The sequence below is a fragment of the Somniosus microcephalus genome, chromosome 18 (genome assembly GCF_052327205.1).
Source record: "Somniosus microcephalus isolate GS21.2 chromosome 18, FLI_Smic_1.0, whole genome shotgun sequence".
In the NCBI taxonomy this organism is placed as follows: domain Eukaryota; kingdom Metazoa; phylum Chordata; class Chondrichthyes; order Squaliformes; family Somniosidae; genus Somniosus; species Somniosus microcephalus.
This window is the reverse complement of record NC_141004.1, coordinates 843,622-867,824: the sequence shown is the minus strand read 5'-3', so window position 1 is coordinate 867,824 and position 24,203 is coordinate 843,622. Positions and strand designations below refer to the sequence as shown.

Genomic DNA, 24,203 nt, shown 5'->3' with positions numbered 1-24,203 from the left:
CGATGGGCATCTATTGAACAGAGAAACCAGACCTTCATGGAAGGCCTTCTGAGTAGGATTGCCATTGTAGATACGGGTCCCCATGGCCCCGCTAATCCTAATGTGCAGCAAGCTGCTCTCAAGCCACTTGCAGGCACTGAGGGGGACCTGACCCATGAGAGGGAGGTTGGTGGCAGACCTCAAGGAAGTGGAGGCTCTTCTCCAAGCGCTCACACTTCCATGCCACTGCAGGGCCCTCGGTCAGAGCCCCGCCAGAGTCCACACCCAACGGAGATAGAGGTCTCAACCCCTGCACAGCTGCAGGAGCAGCAGACTGCTGGCGAGCCCTCACAGGCTCGCCACCCCAGAGGACGCCCGCCAAAGGTGTCGAGGCAGGAACAGCAGGAAAGTGAGCAAGGGGCCTCCACATCTGCTGAAGCCACAGGGGAACCACTAATGTAGGAGCACGTGTAAGAGGAAAATAAAGCACAAATAGTCACAAGGGTAGTCACTTGGGTGAAATGCTGTGTATTTTGTAAAAATGCCATCAGTTGTTTGTTTTTCATAAAAATTCTGATGGCAGTTGTGGCGTGTGTCATTTCGCGAATGGGGCTGGAGGTCCTCTAATGCCAAGAGGGGAAGGAAAAAAAGGCCTCCCATGCTTCTGGTAGATGCCTCAGTTGAGGAAGCGCTGAGTGAGGATGACGAGAGGGGTCTCGCAGGAGGTCACACTGGAGAAGTGTGTGAGGCTCCAACCTTCCACAGGTGTGGTTAGGCCTGGTAAAAGTTGCCCCAGACCTGAGACAACAAAATCCTACCACCTCCAAATGATGACTGATCAAATATCCTCTTTAATGTTGGACCTGCAGCTGAAAGTCAGCAAGCCAATAGTGTTCACGCCAGGTTTCACAGTCGTGATCCCCACCAGGCCCGTTTTACGTGGGAAAAGGGTTAAACAGGCAAGGACCTGTTAAAATGGGATTATAAAGGCCAATCAGTGCTGTTTAAGGGCCCTAAAGACAGGCGGGACTGATTCGGGTCCATCAGACACATCTAGGTTAAAATGGAGTGGAGGCGGGGACCAGGTGTGGGGGGTCCCGGCCCCAGGTTTTGCGATTTTAACCCCCCACAAGCCTAAAAGCCCACCTGTCGGCTGCGTTAAAATCGAGCCCATAGAGTCATAGGGCTGGATTTTCATTGAGGAGGCAGGTAGGAGGCGGGACGACAACTTTCAGGGTTGTAGTCCCGCCTCCATCGAGTTGTAGCCAACCCACGCGATTTTGACTTGATTGACCTTGTTAAGCCAGCCCAGTTAATTGGCACTAATCCCCTTCCTGCCTCGGGTCCCAGTGTGGGTCGGGTACCCGTCTCCTTTGAAACTGGCATGGAGGCGGGTTGGGGGCGGGATGGGTTCGTGACCCCGATTTCAGGATTTTAACCCCCCACACGCCTCCAATCCCGCCTCGACGGCCCAATGAAAATCCTGCCCATAGAGTTATACACTGCATTTAGGGTTAGGGTTAGGGTTACGGTTAGGGTATTTAGTGTTAGGGTTGTAATGATATCAGCAAATAGTGATGTTATTTGCCTGTTTGATTATGATGCCTTACCAGCATGATTGCAGGTATTGATTACTTATGCCTGACCAGCAGAGGTTATGTGAGAGACAAGCAGTTTGGTTGAGTTTCAGTTTCGTTCTAGATGCATCACAAGCATCGTGTCTCCTGTAAAAGCTGTATAAAAGAGTTGAACAAGCTTTAGATTAAAAGTCATTCTCTTTCATAAATGTCTCGTCATTGAACCCACAAAGAAATCAATACATGGCGTCAGAAGTGACTGAAAGAGCTGAAGAGAAAAAATCTGAAGTTAAATCAGCTCTCCACAAATTAGCAAGCCAAAAGAGAACATCGTTGCTTACCATTAGAGAATAGCTAACGAAGTGAAAAATGGAAGGTTTACTCCCACCGGCGACGCTTCAGTTGACAGGTAATGTGGCTGAAAATTGGAGGAGGTTCAAACAACGTTTGGGGTTGTATTTATCAGCAATCGGAGCTGACGAGAAAAGTAATAAAAGGAAATCGTCACTGTTCTTACATGTCGTGGGTGATGAAGCGCTGGAGGTGTATAATAACTTCACATTCGCTGCTAATGGAGACAAAATGAAGCTAGATAAAATAATGGAACAGTTTGAGGCCTACTGCATACCTAAACATAACGTGACGTTTGAGAGGCACAGATTTTTCACATGTGTACAGAAAACGGGTGAGACTATTGATCAGTATGTGACTGAACTGAGAAACAGAAGCAAATCATGTGAATTTGGGGGACTGACAGACTCGCTGATAAAAGACAGACTGGTGTGTGGTATTCCAGATAATGGTCTAAGGGAAAGACTGCTAAGAGAGCAAGATCTAGACCTGGGAAAAGCCATAGCACTGTGAAGGGCTACAGAGACTGTGAAGTTGCAGGCAAAGGAGCTGTTCAGTGACAATAGCTGCAACGTGGATGCAGTGAGAAAGAACGGATACAAACCGTTTAACAAAAAGAGCGCCAATGTGAAAAAAGAGGCGTGGCCAGCGAACGAAAATGAAAGGGACAATCAAAAGACATGTAGTCGATGTGGTACACAGCATCCACCAAGAAAGTGTCCAGCATATGGTAAAACATGCAATAGTTGCAACAAGAACAACCATTATGCCCGTTGCTGTAAGAGCCAAATGCAACAAAGCAAGGTCCATGCAGTAGATGAAAGCGACATAGAGGAGTTCTATGTAGATGTTGTGTCTGAAAACAAAAAAGAAGAAAGAGACTGGATGTTGACACTAAAAGTGAATGACATACACATTCCATTTAAATTGGATACTGGAGCACAAGTTAATGTGATATCAGAGACTGATTTTAAGAAAATTAGACCCAGACCAAAGATACATGGAATCAAAGTGAAAGTGACAGGATACTCAGGTACTGAAATACCAGTGAAAGGAAGATGCATTGTCAAAGTGACACACAAGGACAGAGAGCACACGTTAGCATTAATCATGGTGCCAAAGGAGGTGCAAGCCATACTAGGTTTAAAAGCCTGTGAGAGACTGAACCTGGTAAAGAGAGTCCTCGTTGTGGAAAGCGAAGGAGAGACAGTCTATGATGAAATCATGAAAGAGTACAAAGACCTATTTAAGGGTCTAGGCTGCATTCCAGGAGAAAACATGATCAGAGTAGATAAAAGTATGACACCGGTCATACATCCATGCAGAAAAGTTCCGTTTGCTCTTCAAAAGCAACTGAAGGCAGAGTTGGACAGGATGGAAACCCTGAACGTGATTCAGAAGATAGATGAGCCAACTGAGTGGGTGAGTTCCCTCGTCGTAGTGGACAAAAAGAATGGAAAGCTCAATTTGCCTGGATCCAAGAGATCTAAACAGAGCAATAAAGAGAGAGCACTTCAAGCTTCCTACACGTGAGGAAATCATGGCACAGTTTGCAAATGCAAAATATTTCAGCAAGTTAGATGCATCATCAGGATTTTGGCAGATGAAGCTGGACGAAGCAAGTTCAAGACTGTGCACGTTCAACAGTCCATTTGGCAGATACAGATTCCTAAGGTTACCATTTGGCATTGCCTCAGCTCCTGAAGTGTATCACAAGACTATCCATATGATCTATGAGCACCTGGAGGGAGTTGATACATCAATGGATGACATCATAGTATGGGGAACCACGAGAACTGAGCATGACGAGAGACTGAAAAAAGTGCTGGAAGCAACAAGGAAAACAAACCTGAAGCTGAATAGAGAGAAATGCCAGCTCGGGGTGACAGAACTGACATTCGTGGGAGATATCCTTAGCGGTGAGGGCGTCAGACCAGATCCCAGAAAGGTGTCCGCCATTGAGAATATGCCAAAGTCACAATGCAAAAAGGACGTGCAGAGGTTTAATGGAATGATCAACTACATGGGTAAATTCATATCCAACCTCTCAGAAAAGATGGCGCCACTGAGACGACTAACTGAAAAGAACATAGAATGGGAATGGAATCATGAGCATGAGAGGTCATGGAGCGATCTGAAGAAACTGCTCACAGAGGAACCAGTTCTGAGGATTTATGACCCAGCGAGACCCATCAAGATATCATCAGATGCATCACAGAGTGGGCTCGGTGCTGTCCTTCTGCAAAAATATGACTACTGGCAACCTATTGCATATGCATCACGCTCAATGACAGACGCGGAGACGCGATATGCTCAAATAGAAAAGGAGCTGCTCAGCATCACATACGCCTGTGAAAGATTTCACCAGTTTGTGGCAGGACAAGCAATCAGTGTAGAGACTGACCATAAGCCCTTGATTGCATTGTTCCAAAAGTCACTAAATAGCTGTCCGCTTAGAATACAAAGAATGATGATCAGGCTGCAATGCTATACACTGAATGTTGCGTACACACCGGGTAAGCTGATGTATACAGCAGACACGTTGTCCAGAGCTGTAGACCCAAGTGAGCCCGCAAACACCACAATGGATGAAAAAGTGAACGCCTACGTGGACATGATCACAAGTGCACTGCCCATAGCAGATGCAAAAATGGAGCTCATAAAGACAGACAAACAAAGATGAAACAATGAGACGACTGAGGAAAAGCATCTTGGATGGATGGCCCAACATGAAGCAAGTCTGCTCACCTGACATAGCAGAGTACTGGAATTGCAGGGCGGAACTATCAGTGGTCGAAGACATCATCTACAAAGGAAGTAAAATAGTTATCCCAAAGAGTCTGAGAAAAGAGATGCTAAAAAGGATCCGTGGAGGACATCTGGGAATCGAAAAGTGTAAGAAAAGAGCACGAGAGGTGATGTACTGGCCACGAATCAACCAAGATGTGACAAATGAGGTGTCAAACTGCACAATATGCCTGAAATATCGAGCAAGCAATCCGGTAGAACCACTAAAGCCACACCCAGCGCCAGACAGACCTTACCAGAAGGTAGGCGCTGACCTATTCGTATGTCAAGGGAAGGACTACCTTGTAGTCACAGACTATTATTCCCTGTATCCAGAGGTTAGTAGACTGTACACCACCACTGCAGATGCTGTGATAAGATGTATGAAAGCCATATTCTCCAGACATGGCATGGCAAGCGAGGTCTTCACAGACAACGGACCCCAGTTTTACAATGCAAGTTTCCGACACTTTGCCAAAGAGTGGGACTTTGTTCACACAACGTCAAGTCCTCACTTTCCACAGTCCAATGGACTAGTGGAAAAATTGGTCCAGACAGTGAAAAGACTGATGTACAAGGCAAAAGACAGTGGAACTGACTTCTACCAGAGCATGCTTGTATACCGCACAACGCCGCTCGAGTGTGGTAAGTCACCAGCCCAACTCCTTATGGGACGTCGGCTAAGGTCAAACCTACCCATCCCGGAGAACCTCCTGAAAACAAAAGAGGGGGAGAAAGTGAGGAAGTTCAAAGAGCAACAGAAAGAAAAGCAAAAGTATTACTATGACAGAGGAACACAAAACCTACCTGAACTCCACACTGGTGACCAAGTAAGGTTCAAAGACATAACAAACACATGGACTCAGAAGGGAACTGTCCAGAGTGAAGTTCAACCAAGATCATACACCATTCAGACAGATGAGGGTGCTGTTCTGAGAAGAAATCGTCGAGATCTTCTCATGGGACCAGCCACAGCAGATCAAGAGACTGATACTGTTGAACAACCTGATCACACAGCTGAGAACACATCATCTGAGGCAACAACTCAGATTCAAGGACAATCAATCAGAAAATCCTCAAGACACGTGAAGCCTCCTGAGAGACTCATTGAGCAAATTTAAGGACTATTGTTATAGAAGGAAGTAATGTTATCTTATTCTTTCTTCAAGTTCTGGTGTATTGACATATTTCATGTGAACACACAAAGCAAGGTTAAAAAACCTTGATCATGATAATGATAATGTAAGTTCATTAAGTGTTACAGTTAAAATGCAGATTAATACAAAGAAAACATGTTGTTAGTTAAAAGTATAATACTTTTGTTTTAAGAAAAGGAGATGTAATGATATCAGCAAATAGTGATGTTATTTGCCTGTTTGATTATGATGCCTTACCAGCATGATTGCAGGTATTGATTACTTATGCCTGACCAGCAGAGGTCATGTGAGAGACAAGCAGTTTGGTTTAGTTTCAGTTTCGTTCTAGATGCATCACAAGCATCGTGTCTCCTGTAAAAGCTGTATAAAAGAGTTGAACAAGCTTTAGATTAAAAGTCATTCTCTTTCATAAATGTCTCGTCATTGAACCCACAAAGAAATCAATACAAGGGTATTTAGGGTTAGGGTATTTAGGGTTAGGGTTATAGGGTCATAGAGTTACACAGCAGAGAAAGAGGCCCTTTGGCCCATCATATCCACGCCAGCCATCAAGCCCTGTCTATTCTAATCCCATTTTCCAGCACTTGGTCCATAGCCTTGTATGCTATGGCGTTTCAAGTGCTCATCTAAATGCTTCTTAAATGTTTTGAGAATCCCTGCCTCTACCACCCTTTCAGGCAGTGAGTTACAGATTCCAACCACCCCCTGGGTGAAAACGTTTTTCCTCACAACCCCTCTAAACCTCCTGCCCCTTACCTTGAAACTATGCCCCCTGGTTATTGACCCCTCTACTAAGGGGAAAAGTTCCTTTCTATCTACCCTACCTATGCCCCTCATAATTTTGTACACCTCAATCAGGTCCCCCCTCAGCCTTCTCTGCTCTAAGGAAAACAACGCCAGCTTGTCCAGTCTCTCTTCATAGCTGAAGCACTGCAGCCCAGGTAACATCCTGGTGAATCTCCTCTGCACCCTCTCCAATGCAACCACATCCCTCCTATAATGTGGCGACCAGAACTGCACACAGTATTCCAGCTGTAGCCTAACTAGCATTTTGTACAGCTCCATCATAACCTCTATGCCTCAGCTAATGAAGGCAAGTATCCCATATGACTTTTTAACTACCTTATCTAGCTGTCCTGCTGCCTTCAGGGATCTATGTACATGCACACCAAGGTCCCTCTGATCCTCTGTCTTTCCTAGGGTCTTACCATTCATTGTGTATTCCCTTCCCTTGTTAGTCCTCCCAAAATGCATCACCTCACACTTTTCAGGGTTAAATTCCATTTGCCACTGTTCTGCCCATCTAACCATCCCATCTATATTGTCCTGTAGCCTGAGGCTTCCCTCATCGCTATTTACGACTATTTACCACTCCACCAATTTTCGTGTCATCTGCAAACTTACTGATCATACCTCCTACATTTATATCTAAATCATTAATGTACACTACAAACAGCAAAGGATCCAGCACCGATCCCTGCGATACACCACTGGACACAGGCTTCCAGTCACAAAAACAACCTTCGACCATCACCCTCTGCTTCCTGCCACTAAGCCAATTTTGGATCATTTTGCCAAATTGCCCTGGATCCCATGGGCTCTTACCTTCTTGACCAGTCTCCCATGCGGGACGTTGTCAAAAGCCTTACTGAAGTCTATGTAGACTACATCAACTGCACTACCCTCATCCACACACCCAGTCACCCCCTCAAAAAATTCAATCAAATTGGTCAGACATAATCTCCCCCTGACAAAGCCATGCTGACTATCCCTGATTAATCCCTGCCTCTCCAAGTGGAGACTAATTCTGTCGCTCAGAATATTTTCCAATAATTTCCCTACCACTGATATTAGGCTCACTGGCCTGTAATTCCCTGGTTTATCTCTACTACCCTTCTTGAACAATGGTACCACGTTAACTGTTCTCCAGTCCTCTGGCACCTCCCCTGTGGCCAGAGAGGTTCTGAAAATTTGTGTCAGAGCCCCTGCAATCTCCTCCCTTGCCTCTCACAGCAGATTGAGATACATCCTGTCCGGACCTGGGGATTTATCCACTTTTAAGCCCACTAAAAGCACTAGTACCTCCTCCCTCTCAATACTGATTTGTTCAAGTATATCACAATCTCCCTGCCTGATTTCTATGTCTACATCGTCCTTCTCCATAGTGAACACAGATACAAAATATTCATTTAAAACCTCACCTACATCTTCCGGCTCTACACACAGATTGCAACTTTGGTCCCTAATGGGCCCTACTCTTTCCCTGGTTATCCTCTTGCCCTTAATATACTTATAAAACACCTTGGGATTTTCCTTTATTTTGCCCGCCAGTGTTTTTTCATGCCCCCGCTTCGCTCTCCTAATTTCTGCACTTTCTATACTCCTCTAGGGCTTCCACTGTTTTTAGTCCTTTGTATCTGCCAAAAGCCTCCTACGATGGTATGAGGCATGAGTTGGGTAGAATTGATTGGGGAATGTCACTCAAAGGGTTGACGGTGGATAGGCAATGGCAAACATTCAAAGACCGCATGGATGAACTACAGAATTTGTTCATCCCAGTTTGACATAAAAATAAAACAAAAAAGGTGTCTCAACCGTGGCTAACAAGGGAAATTAGGGATAGCATAAGATCCAAGGAGAGGACCTACAAATTGGCCAGAAAAAGCAGTAAACCTGAGGATTGGGAGCAGTTTAGGATTCAACAAAGGAGGACAAAGGGATTAATTAAGAAGGTGAAAATCGAATATGAGAGTAAGCTTGCAGGTAACATAAAAACTGACTGTAAAAGCTCTAGTAAATACAGGCCTAGTCGACGCAATCTCTCCTCATACGACAGTCCTGCCTTCCCAGGAATCAGTCTGGTGAACCTTCGCTGCACTCCCTCTGTGGCAAATATATCCTTTCTTAGGTAAGGAGACCAAAACTGCACACAGTACTCCAGGTGTGGTCTCACCAAGGCCCTGTACAACTGTAGTAAGACATCCTTGCTCCTGTACTCAAATCCTCTTGCAATGAAGGCCAACATTCCATTTGTCTTCCTAACTGCTTGCTGCACCTGCATGTTTGCTTTCAGTGACTGGTGTACAAGGACACTCAGGTCCCTTTGTACATCAACATTTCCCAATCTATCACCATTTAAATAATACTCTACCTTTCTGTTTTTCCTACCGAAGTGGATAACTTCACATTTATCCACATTATACTGCATCTGCCATGTATTTGCCCACTCACTCAACTTGTCTAAATTGCCTTGAAGCCTATTTGCATCCTACTCGCAACTCACATTCCCACCTCTCTATCTACCCTGTCCAGACCCCTCATGATTTTGAACACCTCTATCAAATCTCTTCTCAACCTTCTCTGCTCCAAGGAGAACAACCCCAGCTTCTCCAGTCTATCAATGTAACTGAAGTCTCTCATTCCTGGACTCATTCTCGTAAATCTTTTCTGCACCCTCTAAGGCCTTCACATCCTTCCTAAAGTGTGGTGCCCAGATTTGGACATAGTACTCCAGTTGGCGCCGAACCAATGTTTTATACAGGTTCATCATAATTTCTACACTTTTGTACTCTATGGGGGCAAAATTGGGTAGCGCCCCCTTTGGGGTGCTAACTTCGCCAGGGCGCTACTGCCAGAAAAAATTAGTGCCCCCGCACCCGAAATTCACTCTTGGGGCGCTGCGAGTGAATATCGCATTGCTACGTGATGCAACGCCACGCTCTGTGGCACGTCGTGCCGTGGTACTGCAGGCCTTCCTCCACTTATTAAAGGGGAGGGGCCTAGCGCAGAGCGACCCAGCGTCCTGCTGAGCCACCAGGAATCGGAGTGCCGACAAAAGAGTTCGGCACTCAAGAGAAGTGTCGGACACACGGTGCACAGCCGTCACCCCATGGGGGTGCTCCAGAGGAGGCCGGGGACAGCAACGAGGGCAGGTGCTGGCAGGCGGCCAGCAACAAAAATGGCCACCCGGCACTTCCCCTTTTATTTGCGACACCCCGGCCGCAGGTAGGCCCCCTTGACCGTGTCGGACATAGCATCTGGCGGTAAGTCAGGGGCACTACCGAAGATTGCAGCAGGGGCGCAAGTGGGGCTCTGCACGCGGCGATGATGTCATCGCCGGAGGTGCAGCGCCGCGGGGTGCTTACCGTTATCGCTGCCGCTAACTTCCCGCTGAATTTCACGGGAGGCATTAGCGGCGCCGCGCCTGGGCACTAGTTGCTTTGCACCCCGTTAGCACTCTCTTAGGGTGCTAACAAGAGGCGCAAATCAACAGAATTTTTCCCCCTATACCTCTATTTATGAAGCCCAGGATCCCGTAAGCCTTTTTAACTGCTTTCTCAACCTGCCCTGCCACCTTCAACGATTTATTCACGCATACCCCCCAGGTCTCTCTGTTCATGCACCCACTTTAGGATTGTACCATTTAGGATATACGTCCTCTCATCATTCTTTCTACCAAAATGCATCACTTCACACTTTTCTGCATTAAATTTCATCTGCCACGTGTCCGCCCATTCCACCAGCCTACCTGTGCTCCTGAAGTCTATCACTCTCCACCTCACTGTTCATTATACTTCCAAGTTTTGTGTCATCTGCAAATTTTGAAATTGTGCCCTGTACACCCACATCCTAGAACCGACCACTGTATACCTTCCTCCAGTCCGAAAAACAACCGTTCACCACTACTCTCTATTTCCTATCACTTAGCCAATTTCGTATCCAGGCTGCCACTGTCCCTTTTATTCCATGGGCTTCAATGTTGCTGGTAAGCCAATTATGTGGCACTTTGTCGAACGCCTTTTGAAAGTCCATGTACACCACGTCAACCGCATTACCCTCATCAACCCCCTCTGTTACCTCATCAAAAAACTGTTGGTTAAAATTACAAAGGGATATCAACAGATTAAGTGAATGAGCAAAACTGTGGAAAATGATTTCAATGTAGGCAAATGCAAGGTCATACACGTTGGACCTAAAAAGGATAGAACAGGGTACGTTCTAAATGGTGAAAAGCTAAAAACAGTGGCGGTCCAAAGAGACTTGGGAATCCAGGTACATCGATCATTAAAATGTCATGAACTGATACAGAAAATAATTTAAAAGGTTAATGGAATGCTGGCCTTTATATCTAGAGGACTAGAATACAAGAGGGTAGAAGGTATGCTGCAGCTGTACAAAACCCTGGTTAGACCACACCTGGAGCACTGTGAGCAGTTCTGGACACCACACCTTAGGAAGGAGATATCGGCCTTGGAGGGAGTGCAGCGTAGGTTTACCAGAATGATACCCGGACTTCAAGGGTTAAGTTATAAGGAGAGATTACACAAATTAGGGTTGTACTCCCTAGAATTTAGAAGGTTAAGGGGTGATCTGATCAAAGTTTTCAAGATATTAAGGAGAACAGATAGGGTAGATAGAGAGAAACTATTTCTGCTGGTTGGGGCCTCTAGGACTGGGGGCCTAGTCTAAAAATTAGAGCCAGACCTTTCAGGAGTGAAATTAGGAAACACTTCTACACACAAAGGGCAGTAGAAGTTTGGAACTCTCTTCTGCAAATGACAATTGATGCTGGGTCAATAGTTAATATTAAATCTGAGATTGATAGCATTTTGTTAACCAAAGGTATTAAGGGATATGGGGCAAAGGCGGGTACATGGAGTTAGGTCGCAGATCAGCCATGATCCCATTGAATGGCAGAACAGGCTCGAGGGGCTCAATGGCCTTCTCCTGTTCTTATGTTCCTATGAAACAATCCAAAAACAAGGTGCCGGAGTTTCCTCAGCTCAGCGGTGCATTGAAATTTCTCCTCTCCCATGTGATATCACCATTAATCTGACACAATCCCTGGGTGGTAATCTTGGGATTATTACATGTGCCATGTGCTAATTGGCATAGGGATGGACAGATCAGGAAGTGGAATGTGTGGCTGAAAGACTGGTGTGGGAAGGAGGGGTTCCATTTCATTGGACACTGGCACCAGTACTGGGACAGGAAGGAACTGTACCGCTGGGATGGGCTCCACCTGAACAGGAGTGGGACAAGTGTCCCAGCGGAAAGGCTGTTGAAAATTCTATAGATTCTGGAACGGTTCCTACAGATTGGAGGATAGCAAATGTAACCCCGCTATTTAAGAAAGGAGGGAGAGAGAAAACGGGGAACTACAGACCTGTTAGCCTCACATCAGTAGTTGGGAAAATGCTGGAATCTATTGTAAAGGATGCAATAACTGGGCACTTTGAAACTAACAGTAAGATTGGGCAGAACAACATAGATTTATGAAAGGGAAATCCTGATTGACAAACCTATTGGAGTTTTTTGAGGATGTAACCAGTGGAGTAGACAAAGGGGAACTGGTAGATGTAATGTATTTGGATTTTCAGAAGGCCTTCAATAAGGTCCCACACAAGAGGTTGGTGAACAAAGTTAGGGCACATGGAATTGGGGGTAATATACTAGTATGGATTGAGAATTGGTTAACAGACAGAAAACAAAGAGTAGAGATAAACGGGTCTTTTTCAGGATGGCAGGCTGTGACTAGTGGGGTACCGCAAGGATCGGTGCTTGGGCCCCAGCTATTCACAATCTTCCAAAATTCTATAGACTTCAAAAAATTCTGAAAAAAGCCAAATAGCTTCTGTCCGAGGCTGAGAGGGAAGTATTTTGTCAATGTTATTGACTCGCCCTGGCAGATTGTGTACAGTGTACATACTTCACCTTCCTTCAACTAAATGAGCCACTGCTTTGGGAAAATGATCAAGTCCGAGCCCAGGCTTTTTGGAGAGGCTGAGGCCTTCAAGGAGAAACTTTAACAAAGACTTTAAAAGACACAAATATAATTCAATTGATATATTTAATCAAATTATGGTGAAATGTTTTTATTTTTAGCTTGCTTAAAACCCTATATTAGAAAAGTGTGACACAGGAAGTAAGCTCGATAGATGATGTAACAGTTGTATTTGTATTTGCCTGTCTCTGACTCTCCTCACAAACATGCAATTACTTTTTTCACAGGAGATTCAAGAAGGCCAGAAATGGCAGTTCAGGTGTCAGCACGGACAGCAGGAGTGCCAGGGGAACACCATCCAGGTCCAAGTGACTTCTTATTGCAATTTATCCAGTCATTTGAATCATTAAGGCCATTAAATTCAGCCGTGCAGTGCCCATTTCTCAGGCACTAACTGGCCTACTAAGCCTCCCCCAATATGGTGGGCAGTAAGTGCGTGCACATTTCCGGCCACAAGTGCGGCACCCGCCATATTGGTGCAAGAAAAAAATAGACGTCCAGTACCCATGCCTGAAATTGGTCCTAAGTCCATTGCATATGCAAATAAGGGGCCTAACGCCCTTTTTTTATTCATTCATGGGATGTGGACATCGCTGGCAAGGTCAGCATTTATTGCCCATACCTAATTGCCCTCAAGAAGGTGGTGTACAGGAAACTCTCGATTTACCGGCACCTAAATAACCGGTAGTCTCTGTTAACCGGCAAAATTCGGGAGTAGGTTCAGGTAAGTTTTACTTCATATTAGTGGCAGTTCCTGGATCTGTAGCCATGTAACTGCGGTTCTTGCACTTGTTGCTAAGCAACAGGGACGCTTGGTCTGTGGCCGGAGTTCCTGCACCTGTTGCTAAGCAACAGGGAAGCCTGGATTTGTTGCTGTGTACGGAGCTCTCGTACCTTTTAACTATACCTCTCTGTAATCCGGACTTTTTGATAAACCGGCACCACGCTGGTCCCGTCGGTGCCGGATAAAAAAGGGTTTCCTGTATTTGCATGATTTAATGGAGACTTGGATGAAGGTGGTGAGCTGCCTTCTTGAATACAACTGAGTGGCTTGCTAGGCAGTTAAGAGTCAATCACATTGCTGTGGGTCTAGAGTCACATATAGACCAGACCAGGTATGGACAGCAGATTTCCTTCCCTAAATGACATTAGTGAAACGGTTGGGTTTTTACGACAATCCGATAGTTTCATGGTCACCATTACTAATACTAGCTTTTTATTCCAGATTTATTTAATTAACTGAATTTAAATTCCCCAGCTGCCGTGGTGGGATTTGAACTCATGTATCGGGATCATTCGTCCAAGCCTCTGGATTACTAGTCCAGTAACATAACCACTCTGCTATCATACTCCAGCGAACCTGCACGGCCAGCTTTTCAATACAAAAACCGCACATGCGTGGTATTTTGAATGGCCCACACAGCCCTTTAAAGGGGCTGCGCAGGGCCAAACAAAATTAGAGGGAATATTGCTAATGCTTGTTTGAGGCCCCCACTGCTAGATTGGTTTGTCCCGAGGCAGCGGCTCCATCACAGGAAACCAGGTCCAGGGACCGCCTGCGGCCTACAAGGCATTAGGTGCAACAAGTAATGCATTGGCGCTGTAAGTTCAGGCATTGGGTGCAGCACGTGATGTAGCGCTCCTCTTGGCCCCACAAAAAGCCGAGGTGCTAAAACATGGCGGAGAAGCACTATTGGCGCGAATACATGAACTAATTTCTGTTGTTATTTCGGATTTCCAACATCCGCAGTATTTTGCTATTGTATTAGTGTTTGGTTCACTGCCACCTCTCTTCTAGGAATGCCCACTTTGAAGAAGTTCTGCTCTTCTCTTCGACAGGATTTCCGTTTGTCTCTTCAACCTTGTTCATCTTCATTGCTTTCAGTTTCCCTTCTTGTGTTTGATCAGGTATCTGCCAAGACTCGGTTTCACAGCCACATCTCTTTCCTCAGCAACTGTCTCTGGTTCCGACTTATTCCACGTGGATTCCAACTAAACTTCCGCCCTTCGTGTTTCGGATCCACCCAGGATTACAAATATCTCCAAGATATTCAGCGTTCCTCGAACTACTGCTCTCTCCGCATCTTGAGAGCCACGCTCAACGCCATGCGGCACCACATGAACACTCTCAACCTCTCTCTTCAGCAGCACCGACACACTCTATCTCAAAGCTGTCAGGGTCCACAGTTCCATTTCATCCTTCGACGCATCCAACGCTTCAACAAAAAATGTTTTTTCTTCCTTTCTGATGTCAAGGATCGCAAGCTTCATCAACTCTTGAACACCAACGCCCCTCCGGAACCTTCTTCCCCTTCACTTTCCTCTGACCCCCCTTTTCCCAATCTCAACCCCTGCCGCGTTTTCACTATCCCTTCTGACCTTCCCCTCTCTGACCCCGAACAATCAGTCCTCAGCAAAGGCCTGAGCTTCATTCACTTACGCCCCCACCTCAATGAATTTCGAGCTCGGCACGATGCTGAGCTCTTTTTCCGCCGCCTTCGCCTCCGTGCCCACTTCTTGCCAGGAGTCTTCCCCCCGCAGGGCTGACTCTTTCTCCCGCTTTCAGAATTCTCGTTCCACCTGGACCCCTCTCTCTGGCCTCTTACCCTCTCGAGATCATTTCATTGCAAACTGCCGCCATGACATCGGCCGTCTCCATTTCTCTGCTCCCCTCACTCACTCCAACCTAACTCCCTCTGAACTTGCAGCACTCCATTCTCTCAGATCCAACCCCGACATTGTCATTAAACCTGCTGACAAGGGTGGTGCTGCTGTTGTTTGGAGAACCGACCTCGACCTAGCGGAAGCTGAACGCCAACTTTCCGACACCTCCTCCTACCTCCACCTGGACCATGACCCCTCTACCGAACATCAAGCCACTGTTTCCAAGACTGTCACTGACCTCATCTCCTCTGGAGATCTTCCCCCCACGGCCGCCAACCTCATAGTTCCCCAACCCCGCACAGCCCGCTTCTACCTCCTTCCCAAGATCCACAAACAGGACTGCCCTGGTAGACCCATCGTTTCAGCCTGTTCTTGCCCCACGGAACTTATCTCTTCCTATCTCGACTCTATTTTTTCTCCCCTTGTCCAGTCTCTTCCCACCTACATCCACGACTCTTCTGACGCCCTCTGCCACTTTTTAACAGTGTCCAGCTTCCCGGCCCCAACTGCCTCCTTTTCACTATGGACATACAATCCCTCTACACCTCCATCCCCCACCAGGATGGCCTTAGGGCGCTCCGCTTCTTCCTTGAACAGAGGCCCAACCAGTCCCCATCCACCACGACCCTCCTCCGCCTGGCTGAACTTGTTCTCACATTGAACAACTTCTCCTTTGACTCCACTCATTTCTTCCAAATCAAAGGTGTTGCTATGGGTACCCGCATGGGTCCTAGCTATGCCTGCATTTTCGTGGGATATGTGGAACACTCTTTGTTCCAGTCCTACTTGGGTCCCCTCCCTCACCTCTTTTTCCGGTACATTGATGACTGTATCGGTGCTGTCTCCTGCTCTCACCCTGACCTAGAAAATGTCATTCACTTTGCTTCCAATTTCCACCCTTCCCTCACCTTCACATGATCCATCTTCGACTCTTCCCTTCCCTTCCTCGACTTCTCCGTCTCCATCTCTGGGGATAGGTTATTGACAAACATTCACTACAAGCCCACTGACTCCCACAGCTACCTGGACTACACTTCCTCCCACCCCGCCTCCTGTAAGAACTCTATTCCATTCTCCCAGTTTCTCTGTCTCCGCCGCATCTGCTCTGATGATGCCACCTTCCATACCAGTGCTTCCGACATGTCTTCCTTTTTCCTCAACCGAGGATTCCCCTCTACTGTGCTTGACACGGCCCTCAACCGTGTCCGTTCTATCTCCCGCATTTCTGCCCTCACCCCGCCCCTCCCTCCTGGAACCACGACAGAGTTCCCCTTGTCCTCACCTTTCACCCCACCAGCCTCCACATTCAACGGATCATCCTCCGCCATTTCCGCCACCTCCAGCATGATCCCACCACCAAATGCATCTTCCCCTCACCTCCCCTTTCAGCATTCCGTAAGGACTGCTCCCTCCGTGACACCTTAGTCCTCTCCTTTACCACCCCCAGCATCCTTTCCCCTTCGCCAAGCACCTTCCCGTGCAAGCGCAGGAGATGCAACACCTGCGCTTATACCTCCCCCTTCCCACTGTCCAGGGTCCCAAACGCCCCTTCCAGGTGAAACAGCGATTTACTTGTACTTCTTGCAATTTAGTATACTGTATTCGCTGCTCACGCTGTGGTCTCCTCTACATTGGGGAGACCAAACGCAGATTGGGTGACCGCTTTGCAGAACACCTCCGTTCAGTCCATAAGGGGGACCCCGAGCTTCCGGTGGCCTGTCACTTTAATTCACCGCTCCACTCCCACTCAGACCTCACCATCCTCGGCCTCTTGCATTGTTCCACGGAAGCTCAGCGTAAGCTCGAGGAACAGCACCTCATCTTTCGATTAGGCACTCTACACCCCTCTGGACTCAACATAGAGTTCAACAATTTCAGATCATAACCTCGGCCCTATCACATATTATATATATATATATATATTTTTATCCACACTTTTTGTTTGGCCTTTCTTTCTTCCCTCCCACATGGCAGCTGTCCTTCATTCTGCCAGCGCAATTCACACTTCATCTAGAGCCATCCTTTGTTCCTTAACCTGTCCCATTACCACCTCCTCTTGCCTTGAATATCTCTTAATGTCCCTCAATGTCCCTTAATCTCTCATGCTTTCTATCCTATCACTGACCTTCCCTTTTGTTCTAATATCCCCTCCCCCTTTTCCCAGCCCCTAAAATTGCTTTAAAATCTATTCCATTTCCTGCTTTTTTCCAGTTCTGACGAAAGGTCTTCGACCTGAAACGTTAACTCTGTTTCTCTCTCCATGGATGCTGCCTGGCCTGCTGAGTTTTTCCAGCATTTTCTGTTGTTATTTTTAACTCATTTCTCTTAATTGGAAGGAGGAGAGCATGCCAGGGGATCTCAGAGACGCCATAATCGTGACCACCTTCAAGAAAGGTGACAAGTCCGATTGCGGTAATTACAGAGGAGTCTGCCACAGGGAAAGTCAGCGCAAGAATCCTCCTCAATCGCCTTCTCCCAGTGGCTGAAGAGCTCCTCCCAGAGTCGTAATGCGGATTCCGCCCACTAAGGGGCACAATGGACATGATCTTCACCGTGCAGCAACTACAAGAGAAATGCAGGGAACAGCACCAACCGCTGTACATGGCCTTCGTTGACCTCACAAAGGCCTTCGACACTGTCAACCATGAGGGATTATGGAGTGTCCTCCTCAAATTCGTCTGCCCTCAAAAGTTTGTCACCATCCTCCGCCTGCTTCATGACGACATGCAAGCCGTGATCCTGACCAACGGTTCCACCACAGACCCAATTCACGTACGGACCGGGGTCAAGCAAGGCTGTGTCATCGCATCAACACTCTTCTCAATCTTCTTGGCTGCAATGCTCCATCTCACCCTCAGTAAGCTCCCCGCTGGAGTGGAGCTAATCTACAGAACAAACGGGAAACTGTTCAACCTCCGTCGCCTCCAGTCCAGATCCAAGGTCATCCCATCCTCTGCCATCGAATTACAGTATGCAGACAACGCTTGCGTCTGCACACACTCTGAGGCCGAACTCCAAATCATCATCAACACCTTCACCGAAGCGTACGAGAGCATGGGCCTTACACTAAACATCCATAAGACAAAGGTCCTCTACTAACCTGCCCCCACCACACAGTACTGCCCCTCGATTATCAAAATCTACGACGAGGCCTTGGACAATGTGGACCACTTTCCATATCTTGGGAGCCTGCTATCAACAAGCAGCACGGTGGCATAGTGGTTAGCACTGTTGCCTCACAGCACCAGGGACCCGGGTTCGAATCCGGCCTCGGGCGACTGTCTGTGTGGAGTTTGCACATTCTCCCCGTGTTTGCGTGGGTTTCCTCCGGGTGCTCCGGTTTCCTCCCACAGTCCAAAGATGTGCGGGTTAGGTTGATTGGCTATGATAAATTGACACTTAGTGTTAGGGGGATTAAATATGTGGGGTTACGGGGATAGGGTGGGATATGTGTTGGTGTAGGGGTTACGGGGATCGGGTGGGATATGTGTCGGTGCAGGCTCGATGGGCCGAAATGGCCTCTATCTGCACTGTGGGGTTTCTGTGAAGTTCTGTGAAGAACAAGGGCAGATGCCGATGACAAAGTCCAACACCGCCTTCAGTGTGCCAGTGCAGCCTTCGGTCACCTGAGGAAGAGAGTGCTTGAAGACCAGGACCTCAAACCCAGCACCAAGCTCATGGTCTACAGAGCAGTAGTGATACCCGCCCTCCTGTATGCTTCAGAGACATGGACCATGTACAGCAGGTACCTCAAAGTACTGGAGAGGTACCACCAACGCTGCCTCCGCAAGATCCTGCAAATCCATTGGCAGGATAGGCACACCAACATCAGTGTTCTCGCTCCGGCCAACATCCCCAGCATCGAAGCTTTATCCACGCTCGATCAGCTCCAATGTACGGGCCACATTGTCCACATGCCCGATACGAGACTCCCAAAACAAGCGCTTTACTTGGAGCTCCGACACGGTAAGAGAGCCCCAGGTGTGCAGAGGAAATGCTTCAAGGACACCCTCAAAGCCTCCTTGAAAGAGTGCAACATCCCCACTGACACCTGGGCATCCCTGGCCCAAGACCGCACGAAGTGGAGGAGAAGCATCCGGGAAGGTGCCAAACACCTCGAGTCTCTTCGCCGGGAGCAAGCGGAAGCCAAACATGGACAGCGGAAGGAGTGCACGTCAACCCAAGCACCCCACCCACCCGTCCCTTCAACCACCGTCTGCCCCACCTGTGACAGAGACTGTATTGGACTCATCAGTCACCTGAGAACGCATTTTTAGTGTGGAAGCAAGTCATCCTCGGTTACAAGGGACTGCCTAAGATGAAGAAGAAGAAGAAGCGCTCCTCTTGGCCACACAAAAATCTTCCCACCCCTGCCGGTCCCTTCATGGCCTCTCCTCCCTAGGATTGCCTCCTGCTCCATGTCCAGCTCATAGCAACAGGAGGAAGCCATTCAGGCCCTCGAGCCTTTTACACAGAAATAGGAGGAGACCATTCAGCCCTTGAGCCTGTTACATAGGAAGAGGAGGAGCCCATTCAGTGCCTCGAAGTTAGATCATAATCGATCTGTATCTCAGCCCCATTTACCCGCCTTTGCTCAATATCCCTTGATACCCTTACCCAACAAAAATCTATTGCTCTCAGTCTTGAAAGCTGCAATTGACCCCCAACATCCACAGCCTTTTGAGGGAGAGAGTTCCAGATTTCCACTACCCTTTGTGTGAAGAAGTGCTTCCTGACATCACCCCTGAACAGCCTAGCTCGAATTTTAAGATTATGCTCCCTTGTTCTGGACTCATCCACCAGAGGAAATAGTTTCTCCTTATCTAATCTATCAAATCCTATTATCATTGTATTCCACTACAATCTGTAATCTCATGGCCCGACATATTCCTCACCCCACCATTACCATCAAGTCAACTCTAGTTCAATGAAGAGTGTAGAAAAGCATGCCAGGAGCAGCACCAGCCTTACCTAAAAATGAGGTGCCAACCTGGAGAAGCTACAGCACAGGACTACATGCATGTTAAACAGCAGAAGCAGCATGCTACAGACAGAGATAAGCGATCCCACAACCAACAGATCAGATCAAAGCTCTGCAGTCCTGCCACATCCAGTCGTGAATATTGGTGGACAGTTAAACAACTAACGGAAGAAGGAGGCTCCATGAACATCTCCATCCTCATTGATGGTAGAGCTGGGCACGTGAGTGCAAAAGACAAGGCTGAAGCCTTGCAACCATTTTCAGCCAGAAGTGCTGAGTGGATGATCCATCTCAGCCTCCTCCTGAGGTCCCCATCATAAGAACATAAGAACGTAAGAAATAGGAGCAGGAGTAGGCCAATCGGCCCCTCGAGCCTGCTCCGCCATTCAATAAGATCATGGCTGATCTGATCCTAACCGCCAATCTACTATCACAGAACCATCTCCTGAATCTAACAGAATTAGACACACAAAATAGGAGCAGGATCAGGCTACACGGCCCCTGGGCCCGCTCCGCTACCCACAGGGCCATGTCCGATCCGAACCTAGACTCATGTCCAAATTCCTGCCCGCTCCCCGTAACCCTTAATTCCCTTTACTTCTAGGAAACTGTCTATTTCTGTTTTAAATTTATGTAATGATGTAGCTTCTACAGCTTTTTGGGGCAGCATATTCCATGGACCTACCACCCTCTGAGTGAAGTAGTTCCTCCTCATCTCAGTTTTGAAAGAGCAGCCCCTTATTCTAAGACTATGCCCCCTAGTTCTAGTTTCACCCATCATCAGGAACATCCTCCCAGCATCCACCCGATCCAACCCCTTCACAATCTTACATGTTTCAATAAGATCGCCTCTCATTCTTCTGAACTCCAATGAGTAGAGTCCCAATCTACTCAACCTCTCCTCATATGTCCATCCCCTCATCCCCGGGATTAACCGAGTGAACCTTCTTTGTACTGACTCGAGAGCAAGTATGTCCTTTCTTAAGTATGGACACCAAAACTGTACGCAGTAATCCAGGTGCGGTCTCATCAATACCTTGTACAACTGAAGCAATACCTCCCTATTTTTATATTCTATCCCCCTAGCAATGAAAGCCAACATTCCATTGGCCTTCTTAATCACTTGCTGCACCTGCATACTAACCTTTTGAGTTTCGTGCACCAGGACCCCCAGATCCCTTTGTACTTCAGTACTTTCCAGTTTCTTGCCATTAAGATAATAACTTGCTCTACGATTTTTCCTGCCAAAGTGCATAACCTCACACTTTCCAGTATTGTATTCCATCTGCCAAATCTCTGCCCACTTACTTAGTCTGTCTATGTCCCCTTGCAGGTTTTTTATGTCCTCCTCACTCACTACTTTCCCTCCCATCTTAGTATCATCTGCAAACGTTGATATGTTACACTCGGTCCCCTCCTCCAAATCATTAATATAGTTTGTAAAGAGCTGGGGACCCAGCACTGACCCCTGCGGAACACCACTAGTTACTGATTGCCAGTCTGAGAATGAACCATTTATCCTAACTCTCTGCCTTCTGTTAGATAGCCAATCCTCTATCCATGGCAGAATATTACCCCCAATCCTGTGATTTTTTATCTTAAGCAATAATCTTTTGTGTGGCACCTTGTCAAATGCCTTTTGGAAGTCTAAATACACTACGTCCACTGGTTCCCCTTTATCCACCCTATATGTTACTTCCTCAAAGAACTCCAGCGAATTTGTCAAACATGACTTCCCCTTCATAAAACCATGCTGACTTTGCCCTATTAAATTATGATTATCCAAATGTCCTGTTACTGTCTCCTTAATAATGGACTCCAAAATTTTACCTACCACAGATGTTAGGCTAACCAGTCTATAGTTTCCAGCCTTCTGTCTACTGCCCTTTTTAAATAAGGGTGTTACATTAGCAGTTTTCCAGTCTGCCGGGACCTTTGCTGAGTCCAGGGAGTTTTGGAAAATTATTACCAATGCATCCACAATCCCTACTGCCACTTCCCTCAAGACCCTAGGATGTAAGCCATCAGGTCCAGGTGATTTATCCGCCTTGAGTCCCATTATTTTACCGAGTACCACTTCCTTAGTGATTTTGATCGTGTTTAGCTCCTCCCCCCCTATAGCCCCCTGTTTGTCTAGTGTTGGGATATTCTTAGTGTCCTCTACTGTAAAGACTGATACAAAATATTCATTCAGTGTTTTTGCCATCTCCATATTTCCCACCATTAATTTCCCGGTCTCATCCTCTAAGGGACCAACATTTACTTTAGCCACCCTTTATCTTTTTATATAACTCTAAAAACTCTTACTATCTGTTTTTATATTTTTTGCTAATTTACTTTCATAATCTATCTTCCCTTTCTTAATCAATCTTTTTGTTATTTTTTGCTGTCTTTTAAAGTTTTCCCAATCCTCTATCCTCCCACTAGATTTGGCTACCTTATATGCCCTTGTTTTTAGTCGAATACGATCCTTAATTTCTTTACTTAGCCACGGATGGCTGTCTTTTCTTTTACACCCTTTTCTTCTCAGTGGAACGTTTTTTTTTTGGAAGTTGTAAAATAACTCCTTAAATGTACACCACTGATCATGTATCGTCTTACCCTTTAATCTATTTTCCCAATCCACTCTACTCAATTCCACGCTCATATCTTCATAGTCTCCTTTATTCAAGCTTAGCACGCTTGTTTGAGATCCAACCTTCTCACCCTCTAATTGAATATGGAATTTAACCATGTCATGGTCACTCATTCCAAGGGGATCCTTTACTAGGACATTTTTAATTAATCCTGTCTCGTTACACAGGACCAGATCTAAGGTTGCTTGCCCCCTGGTCGGTTCAGTTACATACTGCTCAAGAAACCCATCCCTAATACACTCAATGATCTCATCCTCAAGGCAGCCCTGCCCAATTTGATTTGTCCAATTAATGTGATAGTTAAAATCCCCCATAATTATAGATGTTCCCTTATTACAAGCCTCAACTATTTCCTGATTGATACTCCGTCCAACAGAGTTGCAACTGTTGGAGGTCTATAGACTACGCCCACTAGTGTTTTTTTCCCCTTATTATTCCTTACCTCCACCCAAACTGTTTCATTATCCTGATCTTTTGACCCAATATCATTTCTCTGTATTACAGTGATTCCTTCCTTTATTAACATAGCCACCCCACCTCCGCTTCCTTCCTGCCTGTCCTTCCTGATCGTTAAATAACCTGGTATGTTTAATTCCCAGGCATTGTCACCCTGCAGCCATGTTTCTGTAATGGCCACAAGATCATACCCATATGTTGTTATTTGTGCCATTAACTCGTCTATTTTGTTACGAATACTACGTGCATTTAGATAGAGAACTTTCAAATATGTTTTGTGACACTTAGTTCCTGCTTTTGCCCTTTTTATTACTTTACCTTTTACTCCATACCTTCTGCCCCTTCCTGACACGCTCTGGTTTTTAATTTCCCCACTGCTACCTAAGTCTATGACCTTCTCTGTTGTCATTTTTATTATTTGCTCTCTAGGAACCTCCCCCCCACTAGTTAGTTTAAAGCCCTCTCTACAGCCCTAGTTATATGATCCACCAGGACTCTAGTCCCAGCACTGGCCAAGTGAAGCCCGTCCCAACGGAACAGCTCCCTCCTGCCCCTTGGTGCCAGTGTCCCAGGAAGCAAAACCCATTTCTCCCACACCAGTCTTTGAGCCACGCATTTAACTCTCTAATTTTATTTGTCCTAGCCAAATTCGCTCGTGGCTCAGGGAGATTATTACCCTTGAGGTCCTGTTTTTTAATTTGACCCCTAGCTGTTCATACTCCTTTAACAAAACCGGCTTCCTAGTCCTATCTACGTCATTTGTACCAACATGGACCACGACAACTGGATCCACCCCCTCCCACTGCAAGTTTCTTTCCAGCCCAGAGGAGA

At 46.6% G+C, this 24,203-nt stretch overlaps 1 protein-coding gene across 3 annotated transcripts in view; it reads left to right on the top strand.

Annotated features, from left to right (window-relative positions):
• The window catches only part of LOC147104970 (gamma-interferon-inducible lysosomal thiol reductase-like), a 102,793-nt gene that overhangs the window by 14,343 nt on the left and 64,247 nt on the right, over positions 1-24,203 (top strand). For all 3 annotated transcript variants that reach the window (XM_086010949.1, XM_086010948.1, XM_086010947.1), the window contains exon 3: positions 12,863-12,937. In XM_086010949.1, the coding sequence (XP_085867075.1) occupies positions 12,863-12,937 (75 nt within the window). The remainder of the gene's footprint in view (positions 1-12,862; positions 12,938-24,203) is intronic.